Source organism: Sebastes fasciatus, chromosome 3 (assembly GCF_043250625.1).
Source record: "Sebastes fasciatus isolate fSebFas1 chromosome 3, fSebFas1.pri, whole genome shotgun sequence".
Classification (NCBI taxonomy): Eukaryota; Metazoa; Chordata; class Actinopteri; order Perciformes; family Sebastidae; genus Sebastes; species Sebastes fasciatus.
The window spans coordinates 37,847,522-37,863,835 of NC_133797.1; the positions used below are offsets into that span (position 1 = coordinate 37,847,522).

The 16,314-nt window shown below is 35.7% G+C and overlaps 2 protein-coding genes across 3 annotated transcripts; one reads left to right on the forward strand and one right to left on the reverse strand.

Annotated features, from left to right (window-relative positions):
* The first annotated feature begins 369 nt into the window (after positions 1 to 369).
* Positions 370 to 4,455, forward strand: LOC141764983 (SUN domain-containing protein 3-like). Of its 2 annotated transcripts, none has more exons than XM_074630735.1 (10): positions 370 to 481; positions 1,290 to 1,383; positions 1,563 to 1,783; positions 1,919 to 2,013; positions 2,146 to 2,269; positions 2,388 to 2,506; positions 2,646 to 2,816; positions 2,911 to 3,000; positions 3,185 to 3,676; positions 4,056 to 4,455. In XM_074630735.1, the coding sequence occupies exons 1-9, from the start codon at positions 457 to 459 to the stop codon at positions 3,290 to 3,292; spliced, it is 1,047 nt and encodes a 348-aa protein (XP_074486836.1). In that variant the 5' UTR covers positions 370 to 456; the 3' UTR covers positions 3,293 to 3,676; positions 4,056 to 4,455. The 2 variants fall into 2 exon arrangements, with proteins under 2 accessions (XP_074486836.1, XP_074486837.1); XM_074630736.1 differs by having other exon boundaries at positions 2,403 to 2,506.
* Positions 4,456 to 6,977: 2,522 nt separating this feature from the next.
* On the reverse strand, positions 6,978 to 9,253 carry LOC141765370 (ecto-ADP-ribosyltransferase 4-like). Its single transcript, XM_074631429.1, has 2 exons — positions 9,153 to 9,253; positions 6,978 to 8,009 (listed from the first exon to the last, which is right to left on the reverse strand). Exons 1-2 carry the CDS (start codon positions 9,228 to 9,230, stop codon positions 7,095 to 7,097), a joined length of 993 nt encoding a protein of 330 aa, XP_074487530.1. The 5' UTR covers positions 9,231 to 9,253; the 3' UTR covers positions 6,978 to 7,094.
* Between the last annotated feature and the right edge of the window lie 7,061 nt (positions 9,254 to 16,314).

Sequence of the window (16,314 nt, forward strand, 5' to 3'; positions counted from 1 at the left end):
GATTCAATGTCATTTTTTTGTGTCATTGTGTTAAAAAAAAAACTTTTTTTTTTTATTTGAATGATTTCATAAATTGCAACTTTTTGTCCAAATGAAAAGAATACCATAAAATGTACCCCAACTGTTCTCTACATCTTGCAAAGTTAAAAAATAAAAGTGTTTTATTGTGTGTTTATGTGTATAAAAGACTTTTTGGCCGTTTTATGCCTTCATCATAGTGTTATTATTGGTTGCCATAGCTACCGGGGCGCCCCTGCACGCTGCTGTGTGCGCGTGTGTTCTATGTTCTATGTTTAGGATGTCATTCTAGAATTCTATGACGCATCACTGCCGTTGTGGAATTCAGTAAGATTAGGACTCAGTTTATTCTTCACTTGTTTTCTCAGAGCAAAATATCTTGCAAAACCGCCAAGAGACCAAAACTCAACGCTGAACATCCACTTCTTCATTGACACAATGTTATCAAACAGGCAAAGTGAAGGTAAAGAATTGTTTCTATCACAGATCTGTGAAACACACACTCAGTAAGCAGAGCAGCAATACCTCTGTATGGTTTCTGTTGGAACATATTCATATGTAACGTGATTAATCCTACCTTTGAGAGATTAATATTCAGACTGTGTGAGAGAGATGTTTCTAATCATTTTTGTCCAATGCAGTTTGACAAAATGTTAGAAACACTTTTCGAGAAAATGTAATCCAGTCATGGACATGAATTCCCTTTTGCACATTTCCTAATATAACTGCAAAGTTTCTAATCGTGCAAAAAAACAACAACAATATGTTCAACTTGATGTTAGGTCAAATAGTTTTCTTTAATGACTTTCATGCACAGGTGGTAGTTCCTGTAAGCCTCTATTCAACTGGGTTAGGCAGTAATGGAGCACTGATTGAATTTATACTTATTCAAAAACTGACATTGAGAAAAGTAATAAAAGAGGATAAATATAATTATTTATATTATAAATATTAAAGAAAAAGTTACTTGTATGACTATGTGGAAAATAAACAGCAGTCTATATTCACAAAAAGAAGAGAAGATGGTTAAAAGGCTCATCCAACACAAACTACAACCTCAAAAATGGCTTCAGTTGAATCCACACATCTCTGACATAGAGTGTTTTTTTTTTGGTTTCTGTGTGTCTGACACTCAAAAACACAAAACTATTGACATGCACTGAGTTGCTTCTTACAGTAGAAGTGTTGTAGTTAGAAAAGTCAAAGTGTATGACATAACTTGTGTCAGTGAGTGACTGACCACCTCCTCTGCTCTCTTGTTTTGTTTACAGTCACGGTACGTAGAAGCGTTCGACTGGCCAACGCAGGATATTACGACCATCTAGGAAAACCAGTCATGTCCTACAAGGAGACGGCTACGTACAAGTAAGCTGACGTGTGTGTGTGTGTGTGTGTGTGTGTGTGTGTGTGTGTGTGTCACAGTCATGCTTGTATACAGTATGTTCTGTAGCATACACAGGCTATGTGTTTAACAGTCATAAGTTCTTCATTATACATCTTCAAAGCTCTCACTCTTTCTCATTTTCATTATACAATACTTTCAGAAAAAGGAGGTTTTCTCCAGACGGTCTGAGAAAGTCCATCGCCAAGAGAATCAGCATGGCCAGCGAGATCATAGGGGCCAATTGGGCCATAGGGGCCAACAGGGACAGCGGGGCCAGCTGGGCCAAAGAGGCCAGCGGGGACAACAAGGACAGCGGGGCCAACGGGGCCTGCTGGAACGGCATTATTCGCTGGCTGTTCTACATGCTGCCCGTGTGTCTTGGTAAGCGATCTCTCCTTCTACAAACAATCATATCTTGTTCATCAGCTTGTGTGTTTTATACTGTAGAGTGTCTGTCTTTTGAATTAAACATCACTGACCTGTTTCTCCAATACTTTGTTTCTCTCCATCCATCAGGAATTGTATACTTCACCCTGGCTCTATCCATGAACAGCAACTCTCTTGACTCAGGACCCTCAGCGTCACTTTTCCCATCAACCAAGCGGGATAAGGTATGACCTTCTTTTTATTCTTAATGTGCACCTATAAAACACAATCACAGCCCAAATATGTTCTCACCTACATGTTGAAACACACAATGATGTCAACATCCACCATTCAAATGAATCTCCTGTCACTTACAGGCCTTGAGCACATATGAATGGATGGGGGAGCGGATGAGAATGCTGCAGGACGAGGTGCTGAGGTTAAAGTGGGTCAAGGAGCCACCAGGGGACACTATGCTCAACTTTGCCCTGGAGTCGCAAGGTGAGACATCTAAATCACCCTCATCATTTTTTTCAATCTGTCAGATTGTAATTCACACATGTGATTTTTAGTTTTGAGATCCCTTTTTCACTTTCTTTGTGTGTGTTTTTGTGTGCAGGGGCCCTTGTTTTAGCTCGATTGTCCTCGGAAACATACCAATGCACCGGACCAACCTGTTTTCTTTCATCCCTGATATCTCTTTGGAGACGACCTGTAGACCCAAGTATTGTGACTCAGGTAGGAACTAGGAACTACACACACAAAACACATGGCTATGCGGTTTGGCAATATCATCTAATGATTTGGATTGTTTTACTGTCTATTTTGTTATACCTCATACCATCTAAACTTTTTTTTATACTCTTTCATTCTTCAGGGAGGACCAATCGTGGATGGACGCTGCTGGCCATTTGATGGTGAGCGTGGACATTTAGTCATAGCCCTGTCCCACCCAGTGACCATCAGCCATGTGACACTGGGTCACATTTCAAAGACCGTGTCGCTAACTGACAGCATCTCGAGCGCCCCAAAGATGTTTGCTGTCTATGTAAGTCACAAATTTAAAATTGTTACACTGCAGACGTCACATACACGGAGAACAACAAGGTGCTCAACTGGATCTCTATCTTTCTCTCTTGCAGGGCATGAAGACTAAAGAGGATGAAGGTACCCTACTAGGAACCTTTCTTTATGATCAGGACGGCGAGTCATTGCAGACTTTCAAACTGTCTGTGAGTATTACATCGTGCAACGAAACACATGCACATGCATTTTTTAAATTTCACCCACAAGCTAATATATCATAAGAATTACAGTTTGTCTGTCCTCATTGTAGGCTACTCATTATATCCCTTATTTCCCATCCTCTCGGTTTGTGCTCAACTAACTCTCTCTGTTCATTTCTCTATCTCTCAGGATCAGGAAGCAGGTGTCTTCAGCCACGTGAAGCTGCAAGTCGAGAGCAACTGGGGAAATCCTGACTACACTTGTGTGTACAATTTCAGGGTCTATGGGACCATATAGAAGACGGTGTTTGCTCCTATATGGGATATGGTGTACTGTGAGTGTTCACCATACGCACCTGCTGGGAAGAGGTGTGGTGTGCTGTGAGTGTTCACCATACGAACCTGCTGGGGAGAGGTGTGGTGTACTGTGAGAGTTCACCATACGAACCTGCTGGTTAGAGGTGTGGTGTACTGTGAGAGTTCACCATACGAACCTGCTGGTTAGAGGTGTGGTGTACTGTGAGTGTTCACCATACGCACCTGCTGGTTAGAGGTGTGGTGTACTGTGAGTGTTCACCATACGCACCTGCTGGTTAGAGGTGTGGTGTACTGTGAGAGTTCACCATACGAACCTGCTGGTTAGAGGTGTGGTGTACTGTGAGAGTTCACCATACTTCCATTAGTGGAGCGGCTAACATCCATTTTTCAGTCAAATCGTGCAAATAGTGATACAAGCACCAAATTTGGCATGATGATTCCCGAGGGGTCACTTAGCAAATATAAATGATCGGCCACTTGAAAATCCAAGACGGCGGCCATTTTTCAAGATGGCCGCCAAATTGACCTGCCGTTAATGGTTTCTCTCATAGAAATTCATCTACTTGGTCAATTTGAGTGATCTTGGTGTCAAATTATGTGATTTCTAGCATGCTGGATCTTATTTTGATAGTTAAATAATTTTTATGATTTTTAATGATTTTTCCCCTCGGGAATCATCATGCCAAATTTGGTGCTTGTATCACTATTTGCACGATTTTTCCACTATCCGCTCCACTACATAGTTTGAGGGCTGCACGGTGGCAGAGTGATCTGCACTGTAGCCGCACAGAGGAAGGACTGGTGATCGGTCTCTGTCTGTGTAGAGTATTCTCTCCGTGCATGCATGGGTTTTACCAGGTACTCTGGTTTCCTCCCATACACAAATAATAATAATGATTGTTGTTCAATAAAAATCAAAAAAATATTTCTGCTTGTTTTATCATCTATTTGAAACCCACAAGTGCAGTGAACTTGATACAAGTATAAAATAACATACAAATATCATTCTTCCATCTTACAAAAGCACATTATTGATCATGTAACAATTCCAACATATAATTTAACATTTACAAATTGAATAACAAACAACATAAATGCCAGATTCAGGTGATATGAAATAAAAAATAAACTTGAAAAACTTAACCTTGATGAATTTTGATTCCAACCATCAGAGTATGTAACACATTTAAACAGGTCATTTTAAAACTCACAGTATTCGGACAACCATGAAAAGTTTCTGTATCTCAATCTGTGGAGTGAAACTATGGAACAGTTTCATTGTGGAGCTAAAGCAATGTCCAAACTTAAACCAGTTTAAAATAAGGTATAAAGACATGATGTTCACAAGGTACAGGGATGAAGTGGGGGTTTGACAATCACAAGGTGTTTACAGGGGTTACTGTTTATTTATCTATTACTGTTTGTTTATTTATTTATTGGTTACTTAATATTTATTCTGTATTAGTCTATCTTCCTATTTTTTCTGTAAAGAATAATGCAAATTTAACATTCAAAATCAAATTTAGAATAATGTATTCATGGTCAGATGCTGTGTATTGTATATATATATGTATATATATATATATATGTGTGTGTGTGTGTATGTGTATTGCATGTTGTATTGCATGTGCATATTGTATATTATAAATTGTATATTATCAATAATAATATGCGCATATACGAAAAGATAACTAGTCAATATGATTAAGTTAAATATATAAGTAAGTAATTGGTATTGTGATTAAGTTATATTATAAGTAATGAATTGGTATTCTGGATTGATAACAAATTTATAGTTTGATAAGGATAATTATATCAGTAATTAATTCATATTTCTGTATGACAGAGATAAAAGGTAATTATAGTAGACAAATTTAAGAACATTTAATTAGAGTATATGTATGGCTCAATAAGGAAGTTGGTTAATTATTAATGAATGAGTTATGGAGAAGGGGTGGGATTAAATAAGTTTGTACTTCTTCTTACTCCTTTTCGAATATATAAATCAAGGCATGAAGTGTTTGACAATTTGCTTTTCTTTTGCTTTTCATTGTATGTAAATACTACTTCTTTCTGGTTGTCCACTTGTTGGTATGATCGTTCTCTTTTTCTTTATTTTTTTTGTATTCTACATGTTCTAAATACATTTTTAAATGAAATGAAAAGAAGCTTTGTAATTTGAGGTACCAAACTGTGAGAACAGTCTTGAACTACTGCACCATTTGTGTTTGAGTGAAAAATACAAGGATGGTGCAGATAAATAAACACATAAATAATCAAAACAGCGACTGCTCTGTTTAATACAAATCTGTAAAGTGAGGGTATTAATTTGGCTGCTTGGTGAAAACGAGGCTGACACTGAAGAAAGATCCACGACTATGAAGCTGGACCGGCCCGCCTCCATGCTGCTGCCTGCACATGCTCGACCTGCATTTCCACCAGATCCGTGATGGAGGGTGTCTCAATGCAGGAGAAGCAGTCGCCAGGAGATTCAGCAGTGGCATCGCCTATTGCTTAAAGTGTTGTCAGAAGTAGATTTGTTTAAGAAGTTTATATAAGTTGCCTCCAGCTTTCTGTGTGCAGAACCTCCCATTAAACACATGGTGGCAGCAGCACTCCACTGACAGGAGTCAGTCAGCCGGGCATACATGTTACTGCAATATTAGTATTAATGTAACTAAGCACATTTACTCAAGTACAGTACAATTTTGAGGTACTTGTACTTTACTTGAGTGTTTTCATTTTCTGCTACTTTATACTTCTACTCCACTACATCTCAGAGGGAAAGGTTGTAGGTAGTTTTTACTGCACTACATTTATTGGACAGCTTTAGTTACTTTGCAGATTTATATTGTGTATTAATAATCTGAATCAACTAATACATTATGATATACAGTATATATACATACATATATATATATATACATATACATATACATATACATATACATATACATATACATATACATATACATATATATACAGTACATAACCAGCTGCAATATTAATGTGATGTTTACAGTACTGCATCAAGACATGTACCATTCAGCATAATAATAATAAACGGTACTTTTAGATACTTTAAGTACAGTATTTTTACACTGTGGTATTACTACCTTTTCTTAACGATTTTGGTAACATTTCATTTTATAGGTCCGCAAATTTCATAGTAATTAGCTGATAATTAGCAAGTAACCTATTTGAAATTTCTTTGGAATTACTGCCAAATTACTCAATTTATCAAAAATGACTTTATTATAAACATGATTTAATAATTGTATGCTAAAATAGCATATAATGGTTAAAATAGGGCCCTTAGGCTTGAGGAGCGTCTGCTCTTCATCGGAGGTGGAAAACTAATAGAAGACACATCTGATCAGGCACAAATCTCACCATTGTGTGACTTATTGAAAAAGAAGAAGTCCATATTCAAAGAAGTTATTTTCTAATATTTAACAGCAGACATGGAAATAAAGCATATGAATTAACTTTGTATTCTTTTGAGCCGGCTCGTTCGCGTCCGACACATCACTAATTTCATGACAACTGGGCTACGTCCATCTGCTGAGGAAGATGATGTCATACAATCTAAAGCTCCAGAACAGCTACTAAATGGTCGTTGTGGTGCGACTGTTTTGCTTCAAAGGTCAAGAATGAACTCTCAATCTCTAAATAGACATTTGTTTTAATGAATTCAAGACAGTGAAGCATAATAGAATAGACATGTTGCTGATCTGGTGACAGTAGCTAAACTGATATAGTGTTAAAATTGGACACTCCTGCTAATTATAAAGGTCCTCAGCCTGGCAGTTGAGACTGCTGTAAACCCCGGCAGTCTCAAGCTTGTAGAAAGCATCACAGTGTAAGTCGTTCTCTCCCGTCACGTTCACAGAGACAATAGTGAACATCTCATACGGAGGAATCAGTACTTCATCTTTGTCCGAGTCAAACTCGGAATAGGACTTGAGGTAGGCGCCAAAACATGTTTCTATCTCAAAGCAGGTCCTCCGTCCAAACTGACGCAAGTCCTTGTTGAGGGAGCTGGAGGCGAATGAGCCGAAGCGAATGGTTTGTCCTAATTCCCCGATGAAGAGCAGTTTGCTCCTCCGGTAGGTGGTGAAGCAGCTTCTTTGGTTGAGTTTGAGGAGCCGGATGGCGTCAGACAGCAGGAAGTGGAGGGCGTGGAATTGAAACGATGTCTTGTAGGAAGCCTTCCCCCTATGGACTGCTCGGTTTAGGTCGTCGTATGACCCCGCTGTGTAGGCACACAGAGCCCTGAAGTGATTCCAGGACAGCGGGTCATACATGTCCTTATTCTTCATGGCTTTGAGGGCACACAGCTTTGTGTATGTGGAGTGCAGACCTTCCCTGGTGCTCCTGGGGAGGTAGTGGCGTTTCACGTTGATCAGCATCTTCTGGGAGCAGCCGTAATACATGTCATCAACGGAGTCCAGAGACAAGCTGAGAGGGATTCTGATGAGCCTGGACAGACCTGACGGGACCTGTACTGCTGCCTTCAGCGAGGCGTTTGTGGTTTTCTGCACGGCAGCCTGAACGGAGGTATTCTGAACATTTACAGGCTCTTCAGATGCTGAAGATGGGTCCACTGTAGCCTCCTGTGGAGAGGATGTCTCAACATCGACCTTTTGGACATCAGAGCGTTTCAACAGGGCCTTTATGGTGTCATGTTCAGGCAACTGTTGAAAAAACAGAACATGTAGTTTTATTTAGATAATGCATTTTACAAAATAACATTAAATTAAATTTTAACGAGGAATAACTGTCATGGCCATTTTTCAAAGGGGTCTCTTGACCTCTGACCTCCAGATATATGAATGAAAATAGGTTATATGGGTACCCACGAGTCTCCCCTTTACAGACATGCCCACTTTATAATCACATGCAGTTTTTTTGCATGCAGTATAAATGGGTCATTTCCTTCTATTCTAAAATGGTGTATTTGAATATTTCTGCATGGGGTCCCTAAACAGTCTTGAATTACATAAAATGGGTATCACAGTAAAGCTGAGACTCTTGTGGATCCAATGAGTTCAACTGTATTCATGTGTGATGATGTTAGTCCCCATAGTAGCAATTTCATTGTAGTGGAACCATTTATTGAAACCTGACCGCACTGTATGAAATGACCTGTGGTGACCTCTAGGATAATCACAGCCTCATGAATTGTTACAGCCACAAACTACAGACCTAGAACATTCAGAGGATGGATGACTTGCATAGGTAGATTGACAATAAGGGGGTTTCTGAGCAGTTTACACAACAGACGTGCTCGCCGTCCTATCGCCGAAAAATTCAATTCTTGCAGAAATCTCCAAATGTCAAACGTTTTTGATCCAAAATCATAGCATGGCTTTTTCTATGGTGTTCCTCAAGGTCTTGGTGTCTTAATGTGGTATTTTGGAGGAATTCTTGATATTTTTTATTAATTCTCCAGTGTTAAAAAATGGTTAAATTTAGCACCAAAATAAATATTAAATGGTATCAACACAAAATTTGCTGCAACAATTTATGAGTCATAATAGAGCATGAGAACAGAATCATATACTTCGATCATAATGTTATAAACCCTTACACACTTTTACAATTAATTTTAATTCATTCAGTCATTCATTTTTATTTCCGATTTATGACTATAAGAACTTGATCAACTTAATCAAATTCAATTAGGTCAATTTCAGACTTCATCGTCATCAATCATTTTGAATGCGTAAGACATTTTACTAATAATTAGAATACAAAAGTATTTTTTACAGAATGGTGAAATATTGTAAAATCAGTGGATATTAGTGGCATGTTACTGTATGCATTAATTATCTTACCGTCTTTGCATTCAGAGGTCTTATCCTCACACAGAGGCAGCAAAGGACGATAAACATCAACATACTCTCCTTCATCATGATTGAAGATACCTAAAAAGAAAGCAGGCATTTATTATTCCTGCCTATTAATTCAATCCAAACTTTATTGCAGACTCAAGGTACAGATAAAAAACAAGACATTACATATAAAACATTACATTACAAGATGCACAATAAAAAGTCATGATTAAAATAGATTAGAAATATAAATACATTAATGCCACATATAAAGAACTATACCAATGCCTCCACCGCTGTGATTGGTACCGTGTAGTGTTAAATCTTATGTTAGACAACCGCAAGATTATTTCAATCTCAGAGTCATTTAACCGGCATATAAATTTGTACATGAGATTTCTTAAGACAGTTTTTAAAGTATTTATGCCTGCAGACATAAAACATTTCACTTGCACTGCAACATCTCGGTCTTTTGAGTAATATTCTCACTGCATCATTATATGCAACTTGAAGTCTCTGTAAGCTCACTTTTTTATAGTTTGACCACAAATGGGCTGTAGACAGTACAGTGGTGTACAATATGCTCTGAACAGAGACATCTTCACTCTATCTTGAACACATACTAAACTTCTGTGAGAGAATGTTTGCTTGTGCATACATCTATAGCGGCATTGCCTATAAATATCATCATCTGTCATGTCTTCAGTAATGAAATGTCCAGGATATTTTACCTTATTACAGACACAAAGATTGTTAACAGACAATTTGAAGTCCGGAAATTATAGACATTTTGAGTGTGCTGTACTGGCATATGTATTGGATATCATGCACACCATACACAGAACATACATTGAGGAACTATTAACTTTAAGTGAATAGAAATGCATCACATTCAGATTATAAATCCATTAGCACCAGAGACATTTTATAATAATACAATTATAACTAAAAATCACTTACTTTCACTTTCTCCAAAAAAAATGAAACCAACATTTTTTTTTTTTTTTATTTGAATGATTTCATAAATTGCAACTTTTTGTCCAAATGAAAAGAATACCATAAAATTTACCCCAACTGTTCTCTACATCTTGCAAAGTTAAAAAATAAAAGTGTTTTATTGTGTGTTTATGTATTGTCATAGCCCGGCTCCTAGGCCATGACAAATACGGGAAAGGACGCAGTGATTGATTGTAAATTAAAGATATTTATTACAAATAAATTAAGGATATACAGAAATAACTACAAATGTGGAGTGTGTCAGTCAGTAACATCAGTAATGTAGATGTGGATGTGTGAGCATGATGAAGTGTGATGTGTTGTGAGTGGAAACTAAAGAAAAGCCAAACAAAGGCAGCCCGGCAGGTTCTGACAGGGATGAGTCCAGGTGAAGGAAAAAAGGGCAGAGCAGCACTTGATTGGGGCTTTTATACTCAGGACGCGCCAGCATCAGGTGCTCTGCATCAGGCATCCTCTCCCGTGATACCTTCAAGGACACAGGGAAAGAATGAATGGCCAAATCCACACTGGCATCCCCCCCCCCCCTAAAGTCGGTGTCCCAAGGGAACACCGGCATACTTTAAACCCATCCTACCAGAACAAATACTACTACTCAAAAGGACTAACTAACAAACAAAAGGCAAACAAAAACAAATAATTCAGAAAAAAATATCTGAAAAATGTATGAAAAAGATGTCCGAAAAAAAATTGTCAAAAAAAATATCTGAAAAATTTCTGAAAAAAAAGATATGAAAAAAAAGATATGAAAAATGTCTGAAAAAGATGTCCGAAAAAAAGTCTGAAAAATAGATCTGAAAAAAGTCTGAAAAAAAAAATATCTGAGAAATGTCTGAAAAAGATGTCCAAAAAAAAATTCTGAAAAATTTCTGAAAATAAGTCTGAAAAAAAAGATCTTAAAAAAGTCTGAAAAAATGTCCGAAAAAAAGTCTAAAAATAGATCTGAAAAAAGTCTGAAAGAAATAATTCTGAAAAAAATATCTGAAAAATGTTTGAAAAAGATGTCCGAAAAAAAATTGTCAAAAAAATATCTGAAATATTTCTGAAAAAAAATATCTGAAAAATGTCTGAAAAAGATGTCCGAAAAAAAGTCTGAAAAATAGATCTGAAAAAAGTCTGAAAGAAATAATTCTGAAAAAAAAGATCTGAAAAATGTTTGAAAAAGATGTCCGAAAAAAAATTGTGAAAAAAAATATCTGAAAAATTTCTGAAAATAAAAGTCTGAAAAAAAAGATATGAAAAAAAATAAAAAAAAAAAAATATCTGAAAAATGTCCGAAAACAAATTCTGAAAAATAGATCTGAAAAAAGTCTGAAAAAAAAATATCTGAGAAATGTCTGAAAAAGATGTCCGAAAAAAAATTGTGAAAAAAATATCTGAAATATTTCTGAAAAAAAAGATATGAAAAAAAAGATCTGAAAAATGTTTGAAAAAGATGTCCGAAAAAAAATTGTGAAAAAAAAGATCTGAAAAATTTCTGAAAATAAAAGTCTGAAAAAAAAGATATGAAAAAAAAGTAAAAAAAAAAAATATCTGAAAAATGTCCGAAAAAAAATTCTGAAAAATAGATCTGAAAAAAGTCTGAAAAAAAAAATATCTGAGAAATGTCTGAAAAAGATGTCCGAAAAATAGATCTGAAAAAAGTCTGAAAAAAAAAATATCTGAGAAATGTCTGAAAAAGATGTCCGAAAAAAAATTCTGAAAAATTTCTGAAAATAAAAGTCTGAAAAAAAAGATCTGAAATAAAAGTCTGAAAAAAAAGATCTGAAAAATGTCCGAAAAAAACAATTTGAAAAATTTCGGACAAAATGTCTAAAAAAAAAGATCTGAAAAAAAAGATCTGAAAAAAAAGTCTGAAAAATGTCCGAAAAAAAAGATTTGAAAAATTTCCGAAAAAAAAAGATCTGAAAAAAAAGATCTGAAAAATGTCCGAAAAAACACGATTTGAAAAATTTCGGACAAAAAATCTAAAAAAAAAGATCTAAAAAAAGTCCGAAAAAAAATATTTGAAAAATTTCGGACAGAAAGTCTGAAAAAAAAGTCTGAAAAATGTCCGAAAAAAAATATCTGAAAAATTATATCTGAAAAATTTCTGAAAATAAAAGTCTGAAAAAAAAGATCTTAAAAAAGTCTGAAAAAATGTCTGAAAAAAAGTCTAAAAATAGATCTGAAAAAAGTCTGAAAGAAATAATTCTGAAAAAAATATCTGAAAAATGTTTGAAAAAGATGTCCGAAAAAAAATTGTCAAAAAAAATATCTGAAAAATTTCTGAAAAAAAAGATATGAAAAAAAAGTAAAAAAAAAAAATATCTGAAAAATGTCCGAAAAAAAAGTTTGAAAAATAGATCTGAAAAAAGTCTGAAAAAAAAAATATCTGAGAAATGTCTGAAAAAGATGTCCAAAAAAAAATTCTGAAAAATAGATCTGAAAAAAGTCTGAAAAAAAAAATTCTGAAAAAAAATATCTGAAAAATGTCTGAAAAAGATGTCCGAAAAAAAATATCGGAGGGAATTTCTGTCAACTTTGGTAACGTTGAACCGCAGAAACTGACTGGACTTGACTTTCCAGCAGATGGCGCTATGACGCAATAGCTTCATAAAAGCAGCACAAAGATTAGACATTAACTATTATGGTCAAAAATAAAAAATAAAAATAAAAATAATAGAAAAAGACCTTGACTCTGTTTGACAAATGTAAAACCCATTATTCACTCCTATATTGCAGTCGCCTTGACTTAAAGTTGTCTTTCCAGTGTTCAGATCACCTCTTGTACCTAAACGATAAAGACGGGCAGTGTGCAGCATCCTGTAGATGCATAAAGACATATAAAGACACATATGGGACTCAGTGTCTTCCTGCCGTCTGCTGCTTCTCTCTGTGCTGCACGATTCATCTCTGAGATGTTGTCAACCTGCGAGTCCATCAGCTGTTAAAACAGAAGCTTTCATACTTTTATTCACTGTTAGAAACAAAGTCAGTAAAAAGATGTTGATTACAGGAAGTACAACTAAAAACATGTACAAGTGTTCTACCCAGAGGTGGAGGAAGTACTCACATCTTGTACTGCAGTAAAAGCAACGTTACCACAGTGTAGAAATACTCTGTTACAAGTAAAAGTCCTGCATTCAAATTCTTACTTCAGTAAAAGTACAAAAGTATGAAAGTACTTACTATGCAGAATAATATACATTATATTATTGTACTATAATTATTGATGCATTAATGTGTTCATCACTTTAATGTTGCAGCTGGTAAAGGGTTTTGGATATACTACTAATATTTTTCTGATATTTTGCTATTTTTTGGGGGATATTTGACTAATATTTTTCTGTTATCTGACTAATATTTTAGGTATATTTTATTTGTTCATCACTTTGATGTTGCAGCTGGTAAAAGTTTTTGGATATTTTACAAATGTTTTCAGACATTTTACAAATATTTTGTGGATATTTTATTAATATTTTTCTTATACTTTACTGATATTTCTCTGTTATTTTACTAATATGTTGGGATATTTTATTTGCTCATCACTTTAATGTTGTAGCTGGTAAAGGTGGAGCTCATTTTAATACTTTTGGGATATTTTATTAATAACTTTCTGATATTTTACCAATATTTTTGGGATATTTTACAAATATTTACTTTATATTTTGGGGATATTTTATTTGTTCATCACTTTAATACTGCAGCTGGTAAAGGTGTAGCTCATATCAATATTTTTCAGATATTTTACAAATATATTTGCGATATTTTAGTATTATTTTTCTGACATTTTACTAATATTTTTCTGATTTCTTTCTATTAGTTTCTGATATTTTACTGATATTGGTACACTTAGGTATACTGTTAGTTTACTAGTTAAATACTTGTAGCCCACTTTTTTGTTTATGAAAGTACGCTTTAAAATATACTTTCAGTAAACTACTAGTTTAATAGTTTTTACTGCAAGTTTACTTGTAAGTTTTATGTAAGTTAACTTATAGTACTTATCCAAATATACTTATACTTTTCTATATACTTTTCACGTACCTGCTAAGGTACTCTGTTCACTACCTGCTCAGGTAGTGAAATAGGTTACTTGCTAATTATCACCTAATTACCATGAAATTAGCAGATCTGTAAAATTAAATGTTATTTCTTCTATAACTTGTTGCTGTATTATAATCACCATTGTAGGCAGCCCAGTAACACAGTTCAGACTATATCGTGAGAGTCAACAGCTGGCAGAGGAGGCTGGATCTCTATTCTGGCATCCCTCCCTCTCTCCAGACAGCCTCCTCTCTCCCTCCCTCCTCAATATATCTGAGTGAAAGCAACAATATATCTGAGCGCAAGCAACAATATATCTGAGTGCAAGCAACAATATATCAGAGTGAAAGCAAGAATATATCAGAGTGAAAGCAAGAATATATCTGAGTGCAAGCAACAATATATCTGAGCGCAAGCAACAACATATCTGAGTGCAAGCAACAATACATCAGAGTGAAAGCAACAATATATCAGAGTGAAAGCAACAATATATCTGAGTGAAAGCAACAATACATCAGAGTGAAAGCAACAATATATCAGAGTGAAAGCAACAATATATCTGAGTGCAAGCAACAATATATCTGAGCGCAAGCAACAACATATCTGAGTGCAAGCAACAATATTTCAGAGTGAAAGCAACAATATATCTGAATGCAACAATATATCTGAGTGCAAGCAACAATATATCAGAGTGACAGCAACAATATATCAGAGTGAAAGCAAGAATATATCTGAGTGCAAGCAACAATATATCTGAGCGCAAGCAACAACATATCTGAGTGCAAGCAACAATATATCAGAGTGAAAGCAACAATATATCTGAATGCAACAATATATCTGAGTGCAAGCAACAATATATCAGAGTGAAAGCAACAATATACAGACGTAGGCAAAGTTGTTGGTAACGTTCCGTTAAAGAGAGAAAAACCCACAATGGTCACTGAAATAACTTGAAACTGACAAAAGTAATAATAAATAAAAATTTACTGAAAATTAACTAATGAAAATCAGATATTGTTTTTGAATTGTGGTTCAACAGAATCATTTTAAAAAACAAACTAATGAAACTGGCCTAGACAAAAATGATGGTAGCCCTAGAAAAGATGTAAAATAATTTGACCATAGGGACATGTTAAACTAAGGTGTGTCCTGTAATTAGCATCACAGGTATCTTCAAACTTGTAATCAGTCAGTCTGCCTATTTAAAGGGTGAAAAGTAGTCACTGTGCTGTTTGGCATCATGGTGTGTACCACACTGAACATGGACCACAGAAAGCTAAGGAGAGAGTTGTCTCAGGAGATCAGAAAGAACATTATAGACCTTCATGTTAAAGGTAAAGGCTATAAGACCATCTCCAAGCAGCTTGATGTTCCTGTGACTACAGCTGCACATATTATTCAGAAGTTTAAGGTCCATGGGACTGTAGCCAACCTCCCTGGACGTGGCCGCAAGTGGAAAATTGATGACAAATCGAAGAGACGGATAATACGAATGGTAACCAAAGAGCCCAGAACAACTTCCAAAGAGATTAGAGGTGAACTCCAAGGTCAAGGTACATCAGTGTCAGATCGTACCATCCGTCACTGTTTGAGCCAAAGTGGACTTAATGGAAGACGACCGAGGAGGACACCAAATCATAAAAAAGCGAGACTTGAATTTTCCAAAATGCATATTGACAAGCCACAAAGCTTCTGGGAGAATGTCCTTTGGACAGATGAGACAAAACTGGAGCTTTTTGGCAAGTCACATCAGCTCTATGTTCACAGACGCAAAAATGAAGCATCCAAAGAAAAGAACACTGTACCTAATGTGAAACATGGAGGAGGCTCGGTTATGTTATGGGGCTGCTTTGTTGCATCTGGCACAGGGTGTCTTGAATCTGTGCAGGGTGCAATGAAATCTCAAGACTATCAAGGCATTCTGGAGCGAAATGTGCTGCCCAGTGTCAGAAAGCTTAGTCTCAGTTGCAGGTCATGGGTCCTCACACAGGATAATGACCCAAAACACATCTAAAAACACCCAAGAATGGCTAAGAACAAAACATTGGACTATTCTGAAGTGGCCTTCTATGAGCCCTGATCTAAATCCTATTGAACATCTGTGGAAGGAGCTGAAACATGC